General features: G+C 40.1%; 1 protein-coding gene across 13 annotated transcripts in view; it reads left to right on the top strand.

Annotated features, from left to right (window-relative positions):
* nrcamb (neuronal cell adhesion molecule b) overlaps nt 1-24,455 on the top strand; it is a 91,176-nt gene that overhangs the window by 39,702 nt on the left and 27,019 nt on the right. For 12 of the 13 annotated variants that reach the window (XM_087797741.1, XM_087797740.1, XM_087797737.1 and 9 more), the window contains exons 2-3: nt 3,320-3,383; nt 23,859-24,007. In XM_087797741.1, coding sequence (XP_087653867.1) covers nt 23,920-24,007 — 88 coding nt within the window. In that variant the 5' untranslated portion in view covers nt 3,320-3,383; nt 23,859-23,919. The remainder of the gene's footprint in view (nt 1-3,319; nt 3,384-23,858; nt 24,008-24,455) is intronic. The other variant, XM_087797736.1, reaches the window with a different exon arrangement.

Genomic DNA, 24,455 nt, shown 5'->3' with positions numbered 1-24,455 from the left:
GGTATACCTGAACTTAGCAGACGATCAGTCTCTTCAGGTTGCCTAACCTCTTTTTTTTAGCATACAGTAATGCATAATAAAATGTTTTGTAGCGTTCCCGATTGACAAGACTGATGTGTTTTAGTCATTTGGTAGCTGATGCACAGGCGGTTGCATATAACGCTAACACCAAAACACAGGCACACTATTCTCGTCTCTTAAAAACGACTTTCTCTACTTCCCGTCTACTCCGGAAACCAACACACTGCACTGACTTGTGTAAAACCCTGAACCTAATAACTGTAAAACAAAAATGAATCCTCCATGTATAAAAAGGTATGTGGCATCCTGGTCGAAACACCATCAAATTGGTTGATTCTTCAGATAATTCCATTGCAAGGATTAGATATACTGTTGCATATCCCAGCTATCTAGGACAAAAGCCTGAAGAGTTGATTCATGTTGTCATGTCTCATATTCAGTGACGTTACATAGAATCTACCGAGAGACTCTACGTGTTCCGTTTTGTTCCTTGTCAGTGCAACTCAAATGATGCATCATTTCACAATTCCTAATCCTAATGAGTTTTTGGAAAGCCAGAGTTTAAAAGCTGCCAACTATCTACATCAGTGGCAGGTTATTTCCAGTCAGTGGTTTGAAGCCCCGCCCCTCATCATCACCATGGTATCTGAGTTGATCCGAGGCCAGCTCAGTGTTGTGGTGGTGGCAGACTGTCTGCCCGGCTGGATGTCACATGGGGAGGTCACTTCTGATGGAATCGCTCTGTCCCAGCAGCCGGACGTGGAAAGGTCAGCTAGTTGTCCCCGAAGCACAGTGAGGCTGGTTGTGTTGTGTGTGGGAAATCATCACAACAATACAGTGTCAAACACGGCGTCTGTTGATGAGAGTGCGAAACATTTTGCTGCTCTTATAATCCCTCACGACTGTTATGAAGCCTGTTCTGTGCAGAGAAACATTTGACTCAAAAACGAAAGACGCGATTTAACCGGGGTCATGGTTCTTTTCTGGCTCACTTTCCAGGCAGCTTTGTGACAGCTGCACCTGAGTGGTGGTTTCACTCTCCATTCACCGACCACACTCGCGTCGATAACTGTGTTCCAGGAGTAAATTGGAACGGCTCCTCCAGTTATTTCGTCAATCGATTCCTAACTGTGGGTCTGGCTGTGACGCTGCTGGAAAAAAAAAATAGTTGTTTGAAAAAGAGGAGTTTTGAGAGTATGATCAATGAGGACGGTTTCATACTGTGACCTCTACTCAGGTCACTAATATGCACCTGCTTCTCAAGAGAGCCGGTGGATAGAGAAAAACATGTTTAGCTCTGTGTTTTTTACGGCAGGACAGGTTGGTTTCTTCACAAGTATTTTTATTGGGACGATCAATATAAGACACATGTTGAATGAATGATCCATTGCTGAGGCTTCCATCTAGTCAAGGCTTCCCCTCACAGTGATATGGTCCCAGGTTCAAATCCAGCCTGAGGTACTTCTGTGTCATTTCTGTGACATGTTTCCTCCACGTGCGGCGAGGGTTTCCTTCTGGAGTCCATTAGAGAGTAAAAGACTCCAAATTGTCTGTAGGCGATCATGTGGTTGTCCTCGAATAACCTTTTGTCAAATCAATAAATATGTTTTTGCATGTCGGCCAGAAGTGCTGCAGGGTTCTGTCTGACAGATTAGGAGCAAACTTTCTACTTTGTCTCGACGAGGCCATTATTACATGTACCTGTATATTGGATATTAAATCACATTTATTTTCTTCTCCAAACGAATGTTGTCTGAAACATATTAACTTCCTTCTCATAAAGTTGAACATATTAAAAAGTATAAAATAGCTGTGTCTGATCAAAAATAAAAAAAGAGTTCTGGTGTTGACCAAATTTAATTCTGGAAAAAATTCATTTGTATGTCTCTTTAAAGAATATTCAAAATGAAGTCTAATGAAAATCGAACATTTTAAGTTTATATTTTAATATTATCAACTGTTTAAACTCCTTGTTGACATGATATGATGATATTTTAAACTTAGCTTACATGATAAAAATGTTTTTAACTGGCGCACGTAGGTTTAATAGGTGAGGAATTATAAGACAGTTATATACACAAACAAGAAAAGCACCTAAAGAACATTTGAGTCAACATATTTTATTTTCAAATAGAATGGTCCTTTACTTACAAAGCTATACTTGAATGTACATTTTAGTTCAAACAATCTCAAATTCAACATTCAGCCCTGGTCCTCAGCAGAAATAGCAGGTTCGTGGCTTGCTGTGTGTCGGTGAACGCAGCTGTACGACATCAGGTCCTGACCTTAAAGTTGAAAGATTTGACATCGATCAGACTCCGAGCAAGCAAGGAGATGAAAGCACATTAAAGCAGGGGAGATGATACAGGAGGGATCGATTATGGCAGTTTAGACAGCGGGTGAGCGAGTAAAAGGTCAGGAGCAAATGAAGACTGCAGAGTTGAGGAGGAGCGAGTCAAGAGGGAACGGCAGTAGCTGATAATAGAAGGAGAGAATGAGATGTGCGGGGATGGATGTGGGAGAAGAAGTGGAGACCAGATGGGCCGATGAAGATAAGAGGTTAAATTTAAGCTAAAGGTGTCCTGACAAATAACAGGGATGTAGAAACTTTATTTCTAAAGTCAGGATCATGACACACAGTGTTGCTGAAACTTTTCCAAAAAAACAGCAGACTTTTCTATGCTCTTCTCCAAGTCTCTTGAGGATAGCTTAGCTCCTTAAATGTCAGTTTTTGTACACCATCTACTCCTAATATGGATCCACACGCTTTTGCCGCATTTTGGTTAATAGAAGCTACTTTATCTATAATATTATTGTCTTAGAAAGACCCCCAGATATCCAGAATCCCTCTACTTCTGTCAGTAAACCACAGCCTCACACTTGGAGGTGATCATTCTCATGCTACCCTTAGCAATTTATAGTTAAAATGAATGGAAACAAATGGAATAATGTCATGAAGGACCGACCAAAATAGGTTTGTTTATTGTATTTGAATCTAATGGTGGAGCTTAGTTGACAGAGGGATTATTGCAAGATATTAACCTCCAGCTTTAAGATTTGAGCTTTCCTGGACTCAAAGTTCAGATTTGATGACAGGGAAAACCTTTCAAAACCAGCACTGGGTCTCTCAGTAAAATAAAAGGAGCTTTAACGTGTGGGATCAATTATCAAAAGAGTGAAACAGCCTCACTGTCTCTTTGAAACCTGAACATGAAGCCAGCATGGGTGAATATAATTATCAGTTTACACCACGAAATGCTAAAATAAGTTTTCCTCTTCCTCTTTTCTTGTTTTGAAGCAGAGAGACTCGGAGCTCACGACTTGCGAGGGCGGAGGAGCCGAGCAGGGATTTCTTCTGTCTGGTAAGTTGGAATCATTTCTGTCGAATGTTAAATCCATTTTTCCACATATCCCCCCCTTGGCCAACATCAACGCTTTCTAAAGCAGTTTGAGCCTCCAGCCTTTCACAATCGAACGCTATTTTCAAAGGCGTTTCCCCGTTTAGGAATATGGGCGCGGACAAATGTCATACAAATAACTCATCCTTGTTGCTGCCAGAATCTGAAATGGATCAATCACATCACCATCCCTCGGCCGCCACCTTTTTTGAAGCTTAGCTTCCAGTCTGAGCGTTCCAGCTTTAGCTAAAGGTCAGTCGCCCTGGCTGGCTCTGGTCCACCATCAAACTGTGCCTTTGTGGCCACATTTGTTCTGGCGACTCAATTTTGCAGTCAATTAACGAAAATCACAGGTTTTCTAGGGACCAATTGTCTGTTTGCTGCGTGGGGTTGTCAAGGTAACGCAGCCTCGAGACAACAAAAATAGCACTTAGAGCCTATATTGTGCCCGGCTTCTCTCTTCATCACATGTGATGTGTCATAATGGAGCTTTTAGACGTGCAAAAGTTGTGTAATGCACAATTAGATGCTGATGACACTTTCAAGCTGTTTCGAGAATGACCCTCTTATTCGCTCATTCGCGCCTCGATAAAGTGTGTCAGATATCCACAGAGGAGTTGATCTAATGCCTTGCTCGTGTGAAGGGAAGCTATCAGCATCTCCAGGGCCCCGGGAGCACCGCAGACAGAGAGTCGAGGCACTCGTAGCTCATCTTCCAGTGACGGTACTTTTGTTTTATTTTTCGCGACAGGGACTTCTCTCGCTCTCAGTTCATGCTTCCATCTCCAACGCTCTCCTCTTTGTCTGTCCGCTCGTATCATCGGTCCACTCGCGTCACGGCTCCGTGGTTGTTGTTGTGAGCGCGAGAGTCAATACAACACCGCCGGGGGCGAGAGAGGCTGAGTCCACAGTTTCCGATGGTCCAGTCATACCGGGACACGCTGAATCCGAGCTCTGGTTCGAAAACACAAGCGAGGCGTGAAGGCGTCCATTGTGAGCTGCAGCATTCATGTCCCGGGTTCGTCAATAGAAGCCTGCAGAGGTTTCTGTTTACCTCCACAGTCAACTCTCTCGTTCCTGCTCTTTCTCACGTGGCTCTGGGGAGGGGTGTTGTGATGCAGAAGAGCAGTGGGGAGGGGGGGCTGCAGAAAACTCATCAGGATCGTACAAGCACAGCTCTTGCAAAGCAGCTGCAGAATAATGTTTGTTCAGTGCTGCACGATTTCCTCATTCATCACTTCCAGAAACCAGCACAAACACTTACAACAATATATTCTGGCTGCTGGCAGACGATGAGTGGACCTGACTTCACTGTCAGTATTGGAGATATAAAAAAACAAAATCAAAAACCTGTTTCTCTTCAACTTAATCCAAATTTCTATGTTAATCTTTTGAGATCTTTGTGTTTTTCTCCTTTGACCTATGCTCTTTATGTTTGCACTTTGTTATCTCTGCACTTTTTTCTTAGCACTTTGTTCTTGTTCTTGATTTTATGAGTCTTGCTGTACCTTCTATCATCTGCTGCGAACTATAAAACCTTATTTCCCAAAGGAGACCTCCAGAGGGATAGATAAAGTCTATCTGATCTAAACGATGAGAGTTGAATCCCATTAATGCATTAAGAGAAGCACAGTCATGAGTCAGAACTTTCCAAGCAGCATTTTGGATGATAAAAATAGACACGGACAACATTGAAGTTACTGAGTGAAGTAAAAACATCTGTTAAGAAGCGGTTTACTTCATAATAAATGACTGCACAACACAAATCCTGACTAGCTGGAGTGCAAAGTATAGGGGAAAAGAAGAGCTAAATGATCAGACACAAACTAGTTTGTGGTCCAACAAAATGTTTATTAAAACAGTTTAAAGGGCAAAATTAATCAATCTTTAATGCTTATGTTGTTAGTAACAGTTTCCTTGTTGATAACAGACTTTTTGTAAGTTGTAATTCACTGTAGCTACAGATACTATTAACTATTCTATTCATGATTTTCTTCCAAATGGCTGTTGTTTCTAAATGTCAAAGGTTTGTAGTATAAGGCTTGGGTCCCCAAACCCTGGTCTAAGGACTGGCACTGTACCATGTAGCATTTGTTACCAGGCTGCACAAAAAGAAAAACTATTTATATTATTTATAGTGTTTTGTTTTGAGGTTTTATTTAAAAAAAAACAATTGCAAGTAAAATCAGCATGTGATGCTTGATGTGCCAATACCTTGGTTACAGCCAGGTTTACTGAAAAAACTTAATCTGAATAACTCTAATGAAAACAAGTGAAACATACTCATACTCAGAGCTCTTGCTGATTCAAAAAAGGTTGGAGACCCCATGAATAAGACGCTGCTGTCAAGTTTCATAAGGTACAGCAACAGTTGAAGGCTTTATAAACCGTTCCAAAGTGTCAAATATAAGTTTATACACCTGAATAAAGAAGGCCTCCTCTCCCCTTCTTCTCCGCTTGTGTTCTCGATAAAACAACGGCGTGATCCTTCAAAGCAGCAGGGGGATACCTCCCCACTCTGGGGCCCTCCGGGCTGCTCCCAGCACTCAGGTCTCGCACAGAGCCCCACAGATACGACCGTGGTGTGTGTTTGATAGCAGCCTGCCAATCATCCCGCTCTTCCGTGTCAACCCTGCTGCTGGTGCATGTAATGTTGCGCTGAAAGAAGCCTTTGGTGTATTTGGAGCGAGTGGTTGTTGTCGAGGCACGACTCAAGTGTCAGAGAGACGGACATGAATAAACAAACAGAAGAATAGGTGGATACAAAGAAGGCGAAGGAAAGAAAGCGGCCGAGTGATGTGAAAGGGGTCGGTGGGGCCGGTCCTGAGGGGCTCCAGCTCTAGTCTTCCATCTCAGCTCGGTAGAGAAAGTGGGCTTTGTTGCCCACCTGACTCACGCAGTGTTGCAGACGGCGAGGGGGTTCGTTGTTCTATATCTGGAGCTACTTATTCTCCTCTCACCTGCCCAACCTTGCTTCAGGCTCTTCTCTTCCTCTCCTCTGTGCCGTCGTCAGCTCACTTGTTTACCGTCATCGCAAATAGAAGGTTAAACTCCACTTGAATGCTGGAAAAAATTGGTCTGTCACTTCTTTATTCCGTCAACGCATTCCAATCTGTCGCCAGAGGAGCGAATAATTAGTTTGTATTTTAAATAAGATGGTGTGATGGAATGCAGAGATAAATATAGAAGCATTTCTCTCCTTGAAAAAACAACTGGATGAATGGAAGTTCAACAGTAGACCTGTCTTCACTTGTTGCTGCCTTCAGTTTTTTTCTTTGGAACTTTAGCATGAGGACAGGATAAGATAAAGTTGAATGTATATATATATAAAGAAATTCAATTTTACTATTTACAATCGACATTCACTGTGGTATTTAATTCATTTTTTCACTATTGTGTTGCAATTTTCAATATGGCCTCTAGATTGCAGCAGTCATTATGTCCTCCATAGTTCGAGGCACAAGAAAATCCCCGAGATCCTGACAGTGACAAGGAGGACAAGAGAATACAGTCGACTCCAGCAGCTTTTTAGGTTGATTTTTGAAAATCATCCATGGTTAATACACACCCCTTGTATTGAGTACAGATTAATACATTATTTAATGCAGACTCACAGAGATGACACATGGTTACATTCCCGTCTGACCACCAAGTGTCCGGAGATCTGCTGTTGTCGGCTCAGTATCATTGATGAAAGGAAAGTGACTGTAACAGATCATGCTTTATGATGCTTTCACTTACACTCATCAGTTCCCAGATGAACGATATCATCTGCAATAACACACTCAATTGAGGAGGATGATGGGAGGTTTTACAAACATGTCCTTGGGATACAAAGATATTCAGCCAAGGCCACATGTAACACACTTTTAGGCCCCCACTCGCACACAAACTGGATGAATAATTAAATGTTGACTCCCTTAATAGATGCATCAGGTCGAGGCTGCCTCATGATGGTGTCAGAGCTATTACGGATTCATAGTGTCCCTCAAGGACGGCTGGACCTGACCCCAGAGACCCCTGGAATCTTGAACTGTACCAGGCACACTGAGAAAGAAACAACAAACTCCAAATGATATGAATAGATGACAGAAAAAAAAGGTTTTATGAATAGATACTTGCTTTAACCTTATAATTTAAGGGTTAGGAAAAATATTCGGCAAATACCCTAAACATGAATACAACAGAGTTTTTGGATTAGAGTTTATTTAGTTTTTCCACTGATTTTATGAGAAAAAACAAATAAACTATACAACGTTTTGATATGTTGAAATAAAAAAAATATGTTAGTTGTATTATATGGAAAAACAATCCAGGTTTTTTTAAACATTCAAAATAGATCTAAAATAGTAGAAAATACAATTCAAAATTTAAAGTTATTGATAAAATACCTTATAAAATAAACCTTGTATGTAAATAACTAATCAATGCAATATTTTCCCAAAACACAGAGTGAACCAAAACTCTTGAATAAAATGTTGCAAGCGCGTTTACTGTATTTGGATAAACAACTGCTGCTTGAGATTCCTACCTTGTATTTAGATAAACGTATTTGAAGCACAACACACATTTGTCTGCCTGACATTTTGACAGTAGAGTGCATTTATGTATAGAACATGATGGTTTCAGAAGATTTATAGTGCTGTTATCAGTTTAAGCTGTAATCCATTCAGCTGCCATGTTCAAGGCCTGTGGAGAAACACAGAGGCGCCTCTAGCTGCGACCTTCCCTTGAGGCCACTTTTGTCCACCTGTACTCACATAAAAGAAGCTTTAGGATATCAAAGTTCCATCTGTATATAACAGCCTCACATAGCAGCAGATTCTAGCGTGCAGACCTGATCAGTGCAGAGCAGCAGCAATAATAAAACCTTGAGTGTAAATCAGAGCCTGTGGGAGTCGGTGTGTGTGTGTGTGTGTGTGGGGGTGTTGGGGAAGGTTGTGGTCACATTCTTGGTTTTGATTGGGCGTTCGTTCTTTGAAGATGAAGCGTTTCATGTCAGTTTTCATGCCTTCAGTTTGAAACTCTCAACCAAAGAAACCGTTTTGTACTAAATTATATATACAATACGATATAATGAGATACACTACAGTACAATACAATAAAATATGGTACAGTACGAATCGATGCGATGTGATACAATACCATACAATATGATACGATACAGAATAATGCGATGCGATACAAAATAATACAATACGATATCTTAGATAGATCATATCTATAATAAGATCAAAACTTTATTCGTCCCTCAGTGGGAAAATGTGTATGGTCACAGCAGCAATTTCACTGTAGGAAAAGACTAAACAGAGAGTGCCCGAAAAAGAATAACATAAAATAATAATAATAAAACACAATTATTTAACGAAAAAGTACTAGTTCGATAAATGGTATTTGTGGAAAATGCAGCACTATACAGTACAGAAAAGAGTGGTGAGAGTTTAAAACACAAAAACATAAATGTATACAATACAAGAGTTCAATTTTTAATGTGTGAAGCCTTTTTTGCCCCGTGTTGAGTGTTGCTCAACAGCAAAAATGTCACAAGCAGTTCAATACCAACCTGTGTGTGAGTCTATGACGAGTCATCTCAGGACGCTCCCGACCCAATGTGTGACTTCTTGGACAGACTCCAGAACCCTGAGTGCCTGGACTGCCGGTTAGTTGATGATATACCAATGAAAGTGATGCATTACAGCATTACGTTTTGATGTTTTTTATGTTTTTTATTCAAACTCATTTGACTCATTTTTCAAACTCAGTGTGTTGAGCTCCAGTCAGGGTGCACATGCTGACCTCTGATAGCAACGCTGTATCTGGTTCTTTCTTCCCAGGATGGATACTGACCACTGCAGAGTCAGGGCTCGACCTCATTAGGCTGAGATATTTGCTGAATAATCTTTCCATCATTGTCGGACTTTTTGTGCTGCTGAAAATCATTTTAACCCAAAAAGTATTTAAAACGGTCAACCGGTGATTGTGTCTTTCGTTATACAAAAAGCGAGTGATTTGATTTTCTCACGCTTTGAAAGGACCATTGTTTGTGTCCTCTGTGTCTGAGATTGGATGGCGAGGGCTTTCTGGAAGCAGCGGAGGGGAAATGATTTGTATTCACCTGCCGTATCTTGAATGGGGGCTGAGGAGGGGCTCGTGAGGGCGAGCCGGGAACCACATACTGCTTTCTTTATGTGATAAACGACGGCTCTGACATTCACACGCGTCGCCAATACGTTTATAAGTTGAAGGAAGGGATGGTTGATGAGGAGCAGAAGCTTTTTAAGGGTGACAGGTGGAGGCATCGAAGTCGCAATCATCACATGTGGAACATATGTGAGTCTCTTGTCAACATCCACTCTGCTGATGAATTCCTTTTCTAATCTTCCCTCTCTTACTGGCCCGGCCGGACAACTTGATCATTCTGGCGACCGAACAAAAGAGACAAAGTGGAACCCGGGACGGGCGGTAATGAGCAAGTCCTCTTACAGTGTTACATATAGATGGACCTCGGTGTGGGGAGGCCTGTCGGAGACAATAGAGGGTTTTGAGGGGTCTAGAGCCTCTTCTTTGATTGAGCTTCCTGGCGGTGGGATCCAGCGTTCGTGAAGTGGGAGCTGTGGGTTCAGGGAGGGGGCGAGGACCCTCCTCTGCGACCTTCCGCAGACACAGGTGGGATGGAGATGCTGGATGAAAGAGGAGGAGCAGGCGGGTGGCGCTCAATAACACTGGACCCTGCTGACTCTGTTCACCTGCAGGGGATTTTCTCACCATTATTTTCTCACCGGCAAATGACATGTTCTGGTAACTGGCAGTAGTGACTGATTGTTTGAGCGTCAGTGTTTCGGCTTTGTTATCTGGTGTTGTTGGCAGATTTTGCTAGACTGCACGGTGCCACACAAAGCTGGGGCGACTCTAAATGACCATCGACGCCCGCCTGCATCGACTGTATCAGCACAATTCCCCCCTCAACACAACGTGTAACGCAGTTTTTCTAGATGGGCCGGGTTCCGTTAGCTGTTGACACAGAAGCAAAACACTGTTATTGTGGGTCAGCTGACTGTGGAAATCATTTTTCCTTCACCATAGACTGAACCATAAACCAATAAACTACAGCAGGGGAATTATTCTTTTTCATGTTTCAAAAGTTTTTCATTAACAAATACAAACCATATTCACTATTACGGTAACAACAGCTACCAACAGTCATGACAACTACTGTCATTCTGTTGTTGTTCTGGAAGTACATAGAAGTATCAAGTCCAGTGCTCCCAGTTTTTTTTTTCGGGGGTTCCTTTCTAAATCCCCCTTCATAAACAATATTATTCGTGCCCATTAAATCTTAATACAGTTTTCATTTATAATAATAATAATAATAAATGAATTCATATAATTATTCAACATTGCATATTAAAAGGGATTGTCTGTGACAGGGATTTGAAAAACTCCCATAATGCTTTGCCACCCACCCAACCAATCACTGCTGTTCATCATTTTTGACCTGGCAACAGATGTAGAGATACAGCATTGTAGTAACCAATCAAGTATCACTAAATGTAGCAGTATGTAGAAAGGCATCATGGGAGTTCACTGCTTTGTTGCCACCATTAATGGGGTGCATGTGGTAATTAGGGCCTCCCACTAAGTTCTGTGGTTATGTTGTAGTTTATCTGCTGTTCAAATAAACCATTTTGGTAACAAGGGGAACAATTGCAATGAGATTTGCTGTTCATGACTGCAAGAATATATTTGAACTTGCCGTATCGTGTGCGGGTAAATAAATAAAGATGATGAACCACGGAATGGTGAGGGGACCACTTTATTATGACTGCTAAATCTATTTAAGCAGCTGTTTGGACTGAATTAACTGCTTGAATATGTAATTTATCTAACATTTTCAACTACCATATATCCAGTATTATGACTTAAATTATAATACCACAACCTCAGTAATTAATGTTACTTTTATTCATACAACAACTATTGCTTCAACTATAATTGTAATTACAAATGCAGCAACAATAATAACTATTTACAACTACCACAATTATGATTCAGCAACAGCATCGGTTAAATATATTTGAACTAGTTTAAGCACTTGCAAGACACAGCGCTAATGTCTTATTGAACTTTTTATTTGAACTTTTTTCTGGCACTGCTTGAATTATTTTAAAACATTCCAACCACTGAAATTTGTTCTTATATATACAACCTCTACTGACATGGTTATTATCATAACAAGAAGTTTTGTGACTCTTAGACACAACTACTTTCATTTTAAACAGTTAATACTTTAACTGCAAAACATTTCCAGCAACCGGATACAAGTACAGAACAACAATTCAACAATCTCTTCAACTGTGTTTCCTTTGATCGGCTGTGGCTCAATAACGCAGCTGTCACTTGTCCGCATGACTTTATCCTCCACATCCCGCCTCACACAGACTCTTTTTGTTACACACTAAGCTGAAAGTAAACTCCTCATATTGGCCCCATCTTGAGAGACCCCTCACATGTGGAGTAAGTCGTCCGGTGCAGACATGGTGGCATGCTGAGATTCTGATCACGCTTCTTTTGTTGAGTTGTGGTGTTGGTGTGTGTTTGAAGGGCGAAGCAGATGTCAAGTGTACAGTGTCTCACCAATGCCAACAATGAGACGACAAATGAGCCTCACTCTTTTTTCTCTTGTACACTCCGTGTGTTGACATCGCTTTAAAGATCTGACATCATGGAGCATTACCGTGGATACAGTTATAATCTTTCCATACAACATCATAAATCAAATTTAATCGCTCTAAAGAAAGCCTCGCTCTCTTCCTGCAGGAATGTTGTGTCTCCATTTCAAAGCCTCCCAGCAGACGACGGGTTAGTGTTGATGACATTATATTCAACAAAGGCATATGCCTGCTGCTAAAGTGTGTGCTAATGATGTGTGTGTCCCAAACCTTTGAGAGCCGCTCAGGCTGCCAAGCACACTCCAGTCGCTCCTATTTAAGTCCAGCTCTCCACCTAGGCCAAACACTTGCATACCAGAAGAGGATGCATTTGCCAAAATGTGTAAGCAGGACTAAATACATGTTCATACCAGCTTCTCCCGGAATTTCATCTTTTAAGCAGTAATTATATTTTTGGGACCACTTTCACATAAAGGTCAAGTCGTTGCTGCTGCTTCTCTCCCTGATTTAACTCTAATGAACGACTTTAAAGTGTGTCAGGTCACTTCATTTTGCAGTAATGAGCTTCTATGCATGTCTGGTACCAGCGCATTTTCAGTCCAATTAAAGGAAAATCAGTGCTTCTTGTACCATTTTGTTCTGAATGGTACAACACTCATGAAAAGCAGAAACAAACTACATATAACTAGCCCATATAGAAAGAAACTTTTTAAAAAACAACAATAATTAAAGCAATTGACGACTCCATCAAAAGATAAACAAAATCACTTCTACAAGAACTATCAATAAAAGGTTTGTTCACTCAAATTTTGAACTTCAAACTGTATCAGTTGTTATTCTCTAAATTTACAAGACAGACACTGGACGAGCAGCATGGAGGAATATGGATGATTTAGAAGAAGATAAATACGAATACTTTGAAAATAATCCTAACCCTTAGTCAAGATGAGGGTGAGTATAAAAATGAGCCAGTTAATAATTTGAGATTCCAATAAAAAAAAACAATAATTATAATTAACCTGTGATAATTATCAAAGTCAACAATATACTTTTCTGTACAACTTACTTCAGTTATGTTTCAGACTCTGGGATCAAAGCATCAATGCAACGACTGCACTAGTTAAAGCAGTACTATGTAATAATTTGATGCTTTTTTTTTGTTTATGGGTATATTTTTCATTTTTGATCAATTATTTTTGCTTGGCACTACACAACTTTGCTTAGGTGACCAGCGCGACCACCATATGACCGCCCAAAAGGAGTAGGTCTGAGTGGAAGTTCCATGTGGTTGCAATTCTTTCTTGGCTGTGGTACTTAAATTGCTTTTTATAGCATCCAGGGTGATAACAAGAACCTTTCTCTTATCTTGAAAACAAATACACAGGTAGACTGTGGTGGCTACACAAAGACACTGTTCTTAGAATGGAGAGAGCAAGTAGTACAACTACTACATCTTCTCAACTTTAATGTTTCTTAAATTTCTGCTATAAGTCTAAAATCAGAAAAAAGACAAAGTGTATTTAGTAAACCACTTGTTCACACTTTAATAACTTGAAGACTGGGGCCAAATAAGAACCTATTATATTATTATGTTTAAACAATATATGGTGTGATTTGATTAAGAGAGTAAGGAGTTAAAACATTTCAATGGAGGACAATATTTTATTTTACAGCACAACATACAACATCCTTTTTTTCTTGATTGTTGTGTGTTAATCCAGTGGCAATCTAAATCATAACTTGAGGATTTGGACAGTAAATATAGATAAGCCACGACTAAGTGAGAGTTATCTTCACTGTTGATTTGCTCACAGAGCAGCACGTCTCCCCAGACTCATCCTGATTAATTTGAGCTTAATATATATTCTTAGTGCACACAAACCACCCAGGGCTTGAACTTATTATCTGCTTGGTTTAATTGCTGATTTAATACGTCCACACTTTAACTTTTCTCCTGCATAATAGTTTGTTGTTTTCACGGCATGCTTTGTACTGTAAGTAAGCCACAACTCTTGAATGACAATTAATGGTGCATATAATGCAACTTAATGATTTGACCAAACTACCTTAACTACAGCAACAGCAACGACTTCTAGAACAAGAACAAATGACTGCATCTACAAAAGTATTTGCAAATGCAGAGAGTTGAAGGACACCTTAGCCACAAGCCTTCATTTCACTCACATGTTCACTTTTCAGGTTAATTTGGTCTTTTGAAAAGCTTTTTGTCCCAATTCACCCAGCATTGACTCTAATGATCTTCTTCACTGTGAGGAGATGAGAGACCTTCTGATTTATCTGGACTGCTTTCGTTATCTGAGCGAGCCAAAGTGGACTTCCTCCGCCCACCTGACTCACAAGTGTCCTCTCAGATAAGGATGAGGTGTCATGTGACTTACATGGGAGATTTGAGGCAGGCCTGGACCGGTGTGATGAAAGCAAAACTGCTTTCCGTTCCAGGTTGAGCAGGCGAGGATTTCCAGGGATCTATTTTGCAGCGTGGATTCTGTCTGCATGCTAAAGAGAAGCTTTGCTCTCTGAAGCGCCGGCGCTCATTAGAATTAGGGAAGCGGGGACGGAGAGCCGAAGCCAGAGTGTTTTGCCGTGTCACTTGGAGGAAGCTCGCTTGAATGCAAGTGTGAGTCACAAAGAAGAAGGAGACTAATGGCCGGACATGTTCTTTTTGTTACATTTCACAGTAACAATTGAGGCTGAGAGAGGATTTATGCAGGAAGAGCCTCTTGACTATTTATCAGATGCTGCACTAACATTGTTGGATCAATTCTTTTGAGTAGTACGCTGAATGAAACTAGAATGTGGAGCGAACTTTAACACCTTGTTGTGTTGTGAGTGAGAGCTACAAACAGGATCTTTTGATTTGTTTCCATTATTCTTTATTTGTATCTAATAAGACTCAGACACCTGATTAACACTTGAATTAATGCTGCCAATGTTAGTAGTGAAAACAGCTAATCTGACTTTAAGTTATATGTATTTTTATCTCCAAAATATCTTGAGTTATCTTTTTTACAGTCGTGTTGCACCCACGCAGCTCAGTGGTTAGAGCTTCGGTCTTGCTGCAAGAGGGTCCCAAGAAGATTCAAATGCAGCTTTAGGCAACTTTCGTCTGAGGTCAAGTTCTTTCTGTATGTTCCAAGTGCTAGCATGGGTTTCTTCAGGGCACTCCGGTTTCCTCCCAAAATCCAAATAAATACTGTACTGTACAGGTGGTCTTCAATGACTCCAGAGCCTTTCTATTTTTTTTATATGTGACCTATGATGGATTTATTGCATGAATATCTATATGTTGGAAAAACGGTCACATGACATATCAACATTTGTGTAAAGAAATATACTTTTCTTAAAAATAAAAAAAAAACACTAAATAAAGAAAATAAAAACAAGCCAAAAAAACGAACAACAAGAAACTTGACTTGATAAATCCATATACAACTCTCATATGATATTTATAACTGTTCCAACTGCAGGTTCTACTGTATATTACTGTGTGATTTACACTGGAGGCCAATTCTTCAGCTCCAACATTATCTACTTTTCTGCCACTTTAATACCTATTTAAGAAGAAGTTTACAACTATTCCTGATAAGAATAGGGGAAACAAATGTGTAAAAACGATACAATTCAACGGTATCTGTTATTTATTTCATGACGTTCCTATGCAACGATCAGAAAAATTGGATGAATCATAAAACTCGACATATAATTAAATAATTCACATTTGCCTGAGTACAGGCTTGTGACTTACTAATGTTTTTACAACACCTCCATTCTTGCTCTTCTAAAGATAAACCACCTGCTGAAAAAAAACATTCTGCAGAAAGGTTTTCATTGTCATATTGTACATGGACAATAAAAAAGCTGTGGAATGTTTGTGAGTGTTGGAGGGTCCCTGAACTGCACCCCCATTCATATGTAAACCACGTGAATTCTTTGCATACGGCCTCCAATTATACAAGCTAATGAGAAGATTATGGCAAACGTGCGTTTCACGCCTCCCACAGAATCTCCCTTTGTTGTGGCACAATGTTGTATAAAAGAGTCCGTGAGTTTTGGTCCGAACCCCTGAAGTCGTGCCTCTTTTCCAGGCGTAGTTCACCGGAGTCAAACAAACAAGTGATTTTGCTAAACAAAAGCTTTCTGTTTGGTTGTTTTTTAAAAAGACTTTTGTGAATTGAAAGTTTAAAAAAATACTGACATATAAATATTATGTTTATGTACAATTCTCGCTCTAGTAGAAGAACTCACATTTCTCCGATCTTTAAAACTCTTCACTGGCTTCCAGTTTCTTTTAGGATCAATTTTAAAATTCTGGTTCTTACTTTCAGAGCTATTCATGATTCAGGCTCCTCCTTACATCAGTGATCTGATCCAGCCTTACACCCCAGCTCGGGCTCTGAGGTCTGTGGATCAGAATCTACTGATGGTTCCACGCACACGGTTCAGGACCAGAGGAGAGAAATTCTTCCAGGCTGTTGCTCCTAAGCTTTCCAACGATCTTCCTCTCTCTTTGTGCTTGATGGAGTCTAATGACTCATTCAAGAAACATCTTAAGACATTCTTATTTGTGCAGGCTTTTCACAGATTTTCTGGGACTCCTGTGTCTGTCTTATGTGACTTGGCCTTTTATAGTATATAGTTTTAACCATGTATTGTTTTTGATTGTTAAAGCGCTTTGTGACCCTGGACTAGAAAGGCGCTTTAGAAATAACCATTACTTACTAACAATTGTGCCTCATTAACAAAAAAAATTCTTAAATGTTCTTGTATTATTCTGATCATTTTATTTTTGTCATTTCAACATTTTTGTCTTCTCCCTACTCTATTTTGCTTTCCCTTTTTCAGATTTGATCTTATACTTTCTTTTTTTATTTTTAAGAATGAAAGCTGATTATAATTTAACACAAAACGAGAAAAAAAGATAATAGTCAATACAAAATATGTCCTTTTATTATTGTGAATTCTCTTGTTCCAACGTTTCAACGTTCGAGTCTAGAATGATTATCCCTGTTGTTGCTGTTCGGAGTTACCATACCCTTACAGTGCAATTTTACTCTGAAAGTGCCTTTGAGCAAGACCCTGCTTGTCGATTGTGTCATTGCAACGTGGCAAATGAGGTATCTTCTTCCAATTTAGAAAGTAAAATGTGCTTAATTTTCTCCTCTTAACACACACTGACACGGTAAAGAACCGGCAACCTCCATCTCACAAACAACCCCCACACACCACCTCACAAACATTTAATGGCACAGAAGAATAGACCGGAAGCTCCACGAGTGAATTCATCCGGTGACATTCACCGCTACTGCAGGAGCAGCCGGCAGCGTCGGAAACATAAACTCTTCCAACCATAACCGCTTTCTCATCACCACCTCTCGGAGCGTGGAGTCGCTCTCATCATTAAACCCTCCCGTCTGTGAGGAATCCCTGCTGCTCCATTAAGACGCGGCCGAGGCTCACAAACCCCTGATTGTGCCATCAATAGCACTGATTATGAGAGTTAAAGACGCGACACGTTGATACAGTCTTTCACTCGGCACGTACAATAGTACATCTGCTGAAGGTTAGTTCTTAATATTCCTGCATCAATATTCCTCTTCTTTGCAAGTGATGTATCCTGACCTCCCGCCAACCACACGTATGTATGTCTGTACGTGTGAGTGTGCCCCCCCCCCTATGTGCCGCCACCTCAGGCATCTTAGAACCAATTAGTTTTGGAATGGTGAAGTAGCTGCCCATGAAAATTGACAATGGTGTAAGTGAAGAGGACGAATGAGAGGCCAGACTTTCACACACAAACGCTGAGGAACGGCCCCGAGAGGAGGAGGTCTGAGAACATTCAAGCCGATGAAAATGCCGTTTCCTGTGGAATTTAAAGAGCTCTAATCGTGGATTTGCACTTTTCCCATTAATAGGATGAATGTGGTTCACAAGGTGGAGCACTGAAGTGTGGAGGGATGGAAGACACCAGTGCTGTGTCTCAAATCGCATACTAGCATACTCAAAGTTACTATTTTTAGTGCGTAAGTGCGTCTCAATTCTTAGTATGCGAAATTTAGTGCGCCATGCACACTAAATTGGCGTGCTAAAACGCCCACAAAACTGAGCATGGTTCGATGGAAACTAACCACCCTAAACAGCCGCCATCTTAATGACGTTTTAAACGTAAGTTACGTCATATATAAATGCATATATATGCATAGACTTACAGGTGTATTTTCAGCAGCAGTAGAAGGATGACACGTCTTCGGTGCTGATACCAGCTTAAATATCTCGCGAATATTTCGATTCTCATATTTTTTCTTTATTTCTTTTTCCAAAGTTGCAATACGTGCTGCCAGCAGGTGTCGGCGATAGCATTCAAACAGCTGGTTGAAACATCGTTAAATAGAAGTAGAAGAAGAAGCTGTCATGTGATCTCCGGTTAGTGTGTAGCAGCAGTGTTTGATTTGAGACATACTATCTGTGGAGAATTTGCGTACTAGTTAGTATGTACACTAAACTGATGCATACTAACTTCTAGTATACTAAGAGTAGTATGCGATTTGAGACACAGCACAGGATTTTGTATATGTGCTCTGATAACTAAGCATTTGTCAAGTGTTAAAAATGTAAAAAAAAAATCCAAATCCATGTTCATCCACCTTTTTTATTAACTAATGTGAACTGAAGAATGTTGGTTCCCTTTATTGTCTCTTCTGTAACATTATTGTGAACATGACTGGAAGATGCTTTTTTTTATGGTGTTATCGCTAAAGACGACATTTCCAGAAAGATGTTATCAGCCAGACTGAGTCTTATCTGGATTCACTTCAACGCTCCAACCAGAAGGAAGATTTATCGACCTTTCTGCTCCCGTCTGCACAAGATCAATGTGAGAGTGTCTCGCCATATTTTAACTGACTCCTACCGAAAACATCGTCCATCGAAATGAAGAGGTTTCATTTTCATACGTGCAATAATTCAATAGATTACAATGGATGAATGAATAGAGTCAACTGTAGGATTCTTTTATAGATTTATTTGCTTTATTTATAAGTATATATATATATATCTTTATTTATTCAATTATTAAATTAAATTCAATATTGAGACACTTTTAAAAGTAAAACTATTGTTGGATACCAACTGTGAATGTTATCGTTCGAGGAGATTGAACATATTTGTTTTTCTGTCCAGTGTTAAAACAGTGGAATTGCAATGTTGTGAAATCTCTAATACAGCTGCCAGCAGAAAATGGCTTTTGTTCCTATTTTCCTTTGAAATGAATGTAAACACCTTCTCCAAACGCTGCAATAATGCTGCTCAGGTTTGCACGAGTCGCAAAATTAGACCACACAAAAAAGTTTAAAAGTTTCATGTTGCTGCTTTAATACAAAATAATATAATCAAAATTATTTGTCACATTTTTTGCAAACGGTCTTTTTCACCACTTCCTGATCTGTTCTACCTGGCAATCAAAGGGCTCTGTGTGGAGGGTTCTTCGTAGTGAGGGATAGTTCTTTAAGGTTTTCTCTAATATTGCGGCTCAACATGCACTTTTGAAAAAATGAAGGTGCTTCGACAGTTCTCAAAGTTATGGTCGAAAGAACGGAAGATACACAAATTTTGTGCATTTAAAAAAATAAAAATAAAAAAATTATATCCAAACATCCAAAGTTAAGCAAGGCTTTCATGGCGAATTGAGTAACAAATATTGATTATATTTTATCATGCAGTTAAAATGAAAACCAATTGAAAATGATTCAAAAATCCAAAGCTTGTGTAGCTTTTGGGTGTTAACTACCAGTAAGTACCCACCCATAGCCCTCTGTTTGTTGCAAACCTACATTTTCTTTCAGTTTGTTTGTGCTACCAAAACTTGAATGAACGTTTCAGTTTCCTCCTGCAGACCAAGAAGACTGACTCCAGTAGTTGTCGAAAGGTGTGTGTGTGTGTGTGCGTTTGTCAGGATGTCCATGACCTCACATCTGGCCCCGACATCTGTCTGCTGCTTGTTGATTAAAGCACAATGAGTTGAAAAGTTGCTGTGGTTAGTTGGTTAGTGGTTGTCAGGAGCTCCACTGAGGAGCAGCCGATGTAACGATACGTGTGGGTTGGTGTCAGTGCACACACACACACACACACACACACACACACACACACACACACACACACACACACACACACACACACACACACACACACACACACACACACACACACACACACACACACACACAGACAAACACACTCTGGGTGGCTAAAGCTCCTACTACACCTCATTAAATTGGGAAATGAATCCTGGTTGATCCCCTCCTGATAGAATTGGCCGACTCATGCAGAGCTTCACCGTAGAATTTCCCATTAACAGGTTCATTCTCTGCTTGTCACAGACTGTCCTTCACTCCTGCTGCAACTTTGCTATTTTCCTCCTGAAACCTCACAGTGTGTTCAGTGTGGAGACGTGAGTTGTGGAAGAATAGTTGTGGAATGTAATTATCACTCTCAAAAAAAAAAGTGTATTCTGTTGAAACGCACCGATGATGAAATTGCCCTTGTGCATCTTTCTTTATGTCAAATCCCGATGGTGTGTGTGAGCTGATGATGTAGCTAAGGGTTGGATTGGACGCCCCGGGCGACCAGCACATGCTCTCCCAGGAGAGGTGCAGCAAGGGGCCGTGGGCAGCAGACGTTAGCCTGGGTCTCGTCCCGCGGTGCCAGACACCGGCTCTGGGTCTGTCGATGAATCATGACTGTAGGGCAGCAATAAAAAAAAACATCTCCCCAAGGAGGACCAGACCAGACCCGGCAAGCCTGCCCCCCCCCCCCCGGTTCCTAACAGAGCTCATCTGCAGCTGGAAGTGGCCCTGAAGGCAACACGGCGCACACAAGAACCGCTAATGGTTTCGTTTTATTCTTTCATATGGTAACCAGCAGTTACATGACAAATTTGATCCTGTGCCTCTGAGATAAAAAAACACAAATGATTCTGCCTGAGCGCTAAATTCAGCGGTGACATTTTAATACTGACGCCTTGAGGAAGACAGACGGGTCATGCTGCACTTGTTAGAGGCGGAAAATTGTTCCTTCTCACTTGTGTTTTCTTTTTCTTTCTGCTCAAAAAGACCATGTGTGCTTCAATTCAAGTGTTAAAAAACCCAACTGACTCAGATCAGGTTCACTCTGAGTACATTTATACCAGTATTTACGGAAGAAAATATAAACATCCAGAGCAAAACATTTTTGTTACAATCCATCATGCTTTATTTGGGAAAAAAGGCAATAATAATGAGAAAGAAGCATGAGATCTAAAAGTTGAAGCTAGTTAGAGACAAATCCAAACAGTAAAGATTGATATTTTCAAGATAAATAGTAAGTAAGTAATTTGTATTTATATAGCATTTTTCCAGACCAGGGTCAGAAAGCGCTTAAACCATCAAAACAATATTCAATAAAGTATATACTTTAAAGGGCAAGATAAAACTGAGAACAACACAGGAGTTCCAGAAAATCAAGGAAAAGCCTGAATAAATAAAAATGTCTTAAGATGTTAATGTTCTTCAATAATTAATAGGAAGTCTGCTTTAAAAGAAAACATCTATGAATAAATGTGCAATGTATGTATGTTTATGTGACACAATAACATAATAGACTTAGTACTGTCTTAGTGCTGAAAAAAACAAATTATACTTTTATTTTCATTTGATTTACTTGCATTTGTATTTTTGACAAAATTGTATTCTGTTCGTTCACTAAACATGTTTTTCATGTTAAGTGAACGCTAGATATGTTCAATTTAAATAGACCAGAAGAAAATGGATTTTAGTAGCAAATATATGTGAATTAAAGTCAACATTTTGCTTGTTCTTTTATTTTGGTTTGGTGTTAAAATGATATTGCAGACACACTTGTAGTACATTTCCATATACAAAATAAAAGTTCAGGTACAGGATGCATCATCATTCTTCACCTCGCAACTGGAAGACTTGAATTATCTTGATCTTGAAACAATATTATAGTATTTGCTATCTTTACTACAGTGATTCTTCGACTTCAGTTCTTTGACCGCAAATTAATCCGAAAAGGTGTAACATCGAGTAGCCCTTGATTTCCAAAAGAGACTGATTACAGTAAATGTCTTTAAGAGCAAATTCCACTTTTGTATCCATCACCAGAGCTGTGAAACGCCACTGAGAGATATTTCCTCTTCTAAAACCAAACAACACCTTTTGTCCTTGAAAATGTGGGTGTCGATCAGAGCCAAAGTGACAAGGACTCATTTGAAATCAGGTTTCAATTTTTAAATCTTTTTTTATTTTGATGCTGTTGATGGCCAAATTTGGAATTGTGCCAACTGGACTTAGTGAAGATTCCCTACAGACATTTACTTAGAAAATACTTAAAGAAGGAGGGCGGGGTTATTACAACCAATGTGCTACCATAGTTTTAATAGATGAACAGAAACATAGATTAATGTTATGGATTTATTGAGGTGGGAAATTACCAGTTTAATTTTACATTGGTATAGAGAATGTCTTTGTTACTTTCACTTTTGATATAAATCCAGTTCACACTATTAAAGTCTTAAGACAATAATAATAATTAAAATGGCAACCTTTATATATGGGAGAACCTCTTGTCTGAGGCAGTTAATAAATAATCATTTCATGTGAACGAGTGACTTGTCAAAGAGGTCAAGTTCGACAGATGTATAATAGTTGTCTTCCAGCTGATGATGTAGCATGAGGTTTATTAGGAGGCCCGGGGCGTTGAGGAGGTTTTGGCAGCAGACGACACCAGACTGTCTCCAGGCCTGTCGTTTAATCACGGCTGCAAGGCAGCAGCATCATCTCCATGAGACCATCTGAGGTCGTGCATAATGAAAGGGGAGCTAATATCCTTAACGGTTAGCATTTGCAATGCTAAATACTTGATAGAAAGAGGCAGTTGAGAGGGTGTTCAACATACTGGAACCTCTACAAACTAACATTGGACAAATGAAAAGATCTTGTCCTGATATCTGACTAAAGTAAAACTGTTGGATTGGATGTTTTAAATTAATCCAACGCTTTCTTGTCTTAAACCTCAAAGTTTGTATGCTCTATTTTAATGTCTCAACACTGTGAACAAAACTCCAGGGCTTCATTTCAGAATCAAATCAACTTCAAGGGGGATTTGTTGTCAGGCACGGAAGGATAATTCGATGGAGCTCGTAAGAAAGAAAAGCAGCACAGATAATCAATCGCCAATTATCCTCTCCTCGGTTTGTGAGACCGCAGACAAGTGACTGGAGTTCAACTCGGAAGAATCTCGGAGTAGACTTTTCCATCAGTGTCCAGAAATGACGGGGCTTGTTGACGCCATTGTTCTGTCCCGACCCAATTACAAACCAGTCAACATGTCAGCCTTTCGGACGGATGGAGCCCAGATAGGAGGTAGAATTGTCTTTGAGCTTAACGTGTCACAGGCTGGCTGATGGGATCGATCAGGGAGGAGATAAAGTGAGGAAAGTGAGCCGATGTGAGCGCTGTCGCTCCCTGCTGGAGTGAGCCAGATTGGGGAGATCATTTCCAAACCAGGCTGCACAGCAACTTACATCGATCTGTGGCCACGGTTATATCTCTCTGCAGCTCAACGTCTTCGTCCGGCTTATAAACTCAAAAATAGGCCAGGCTTGTGATTGATGTGCCATGTGTCTCTCAGCCCTGTAAATCTTCCTACTTCTGCTCTCGTCACTGACGTCTGTCTCATTTCTTCTTGTGTCCCGCAGTTGTGACGTCTGCTCAGGCGTCGTGACTCAGCAGAGAGCAGACCTTCGCACTACATTCCTGATGATGGAGAAGAGGAGGATCAGCACCGCCCTTTTGGTGGGGATGGTCCTGGCCCACCTCACCGCCGCACTTGACGTCCCATTGGACTGTAAGAAACACGTCTTTGTTAGCCACTGACGCAGCCTTTGAGTCAACAATGAACATTCATTTTCATCTGATTTAACGTCATGTTTCAAACTTATCAAATAAAAATTATTGTTGACAGGCAAAATTAAAGCAATTATTTAAACAGAGAAATCAGGACTTTTTCTGCCAAAATAAATGATATATGAATTACGATTTTGGATAGTATATTTTTCTAATGTGAAATATAGACTGTTTATGAATCATAATATTATAACAATCAGGATATTGACTGAACAAACTGTATTGTTTTTGATAAAATTGATAAAAGCGTAGGAACATGGATAAACCTTTCTTCCTTGTCTCTAATTGATTCTTACCCCAAATATTGTAACTTTCAAGTGTCAATTTGAATGAGCTTAAACCACTCGGGGCAGATCTTTATGCCATTTAACTGTATTTATTTTAAATCT

The sequence above is a fragment of the Callionymus lyra genome, chromosome 8 (genome assembly GCF_982586985.1).
Source record: "Callionymus lyra chromosome 8, fCalLyr1.hap1.1, whole genome shotgun sequence".
NCBI classification, from domain to species: Eukaryota; Metazoa; Chordata; class Actinopteri; order Syngnathiformes; family Callionymidae; genus Callionymus; species Callionymus lyra.
This window is presented reverse-complemented; position numbering and strand designations above follow the sequence as displayed.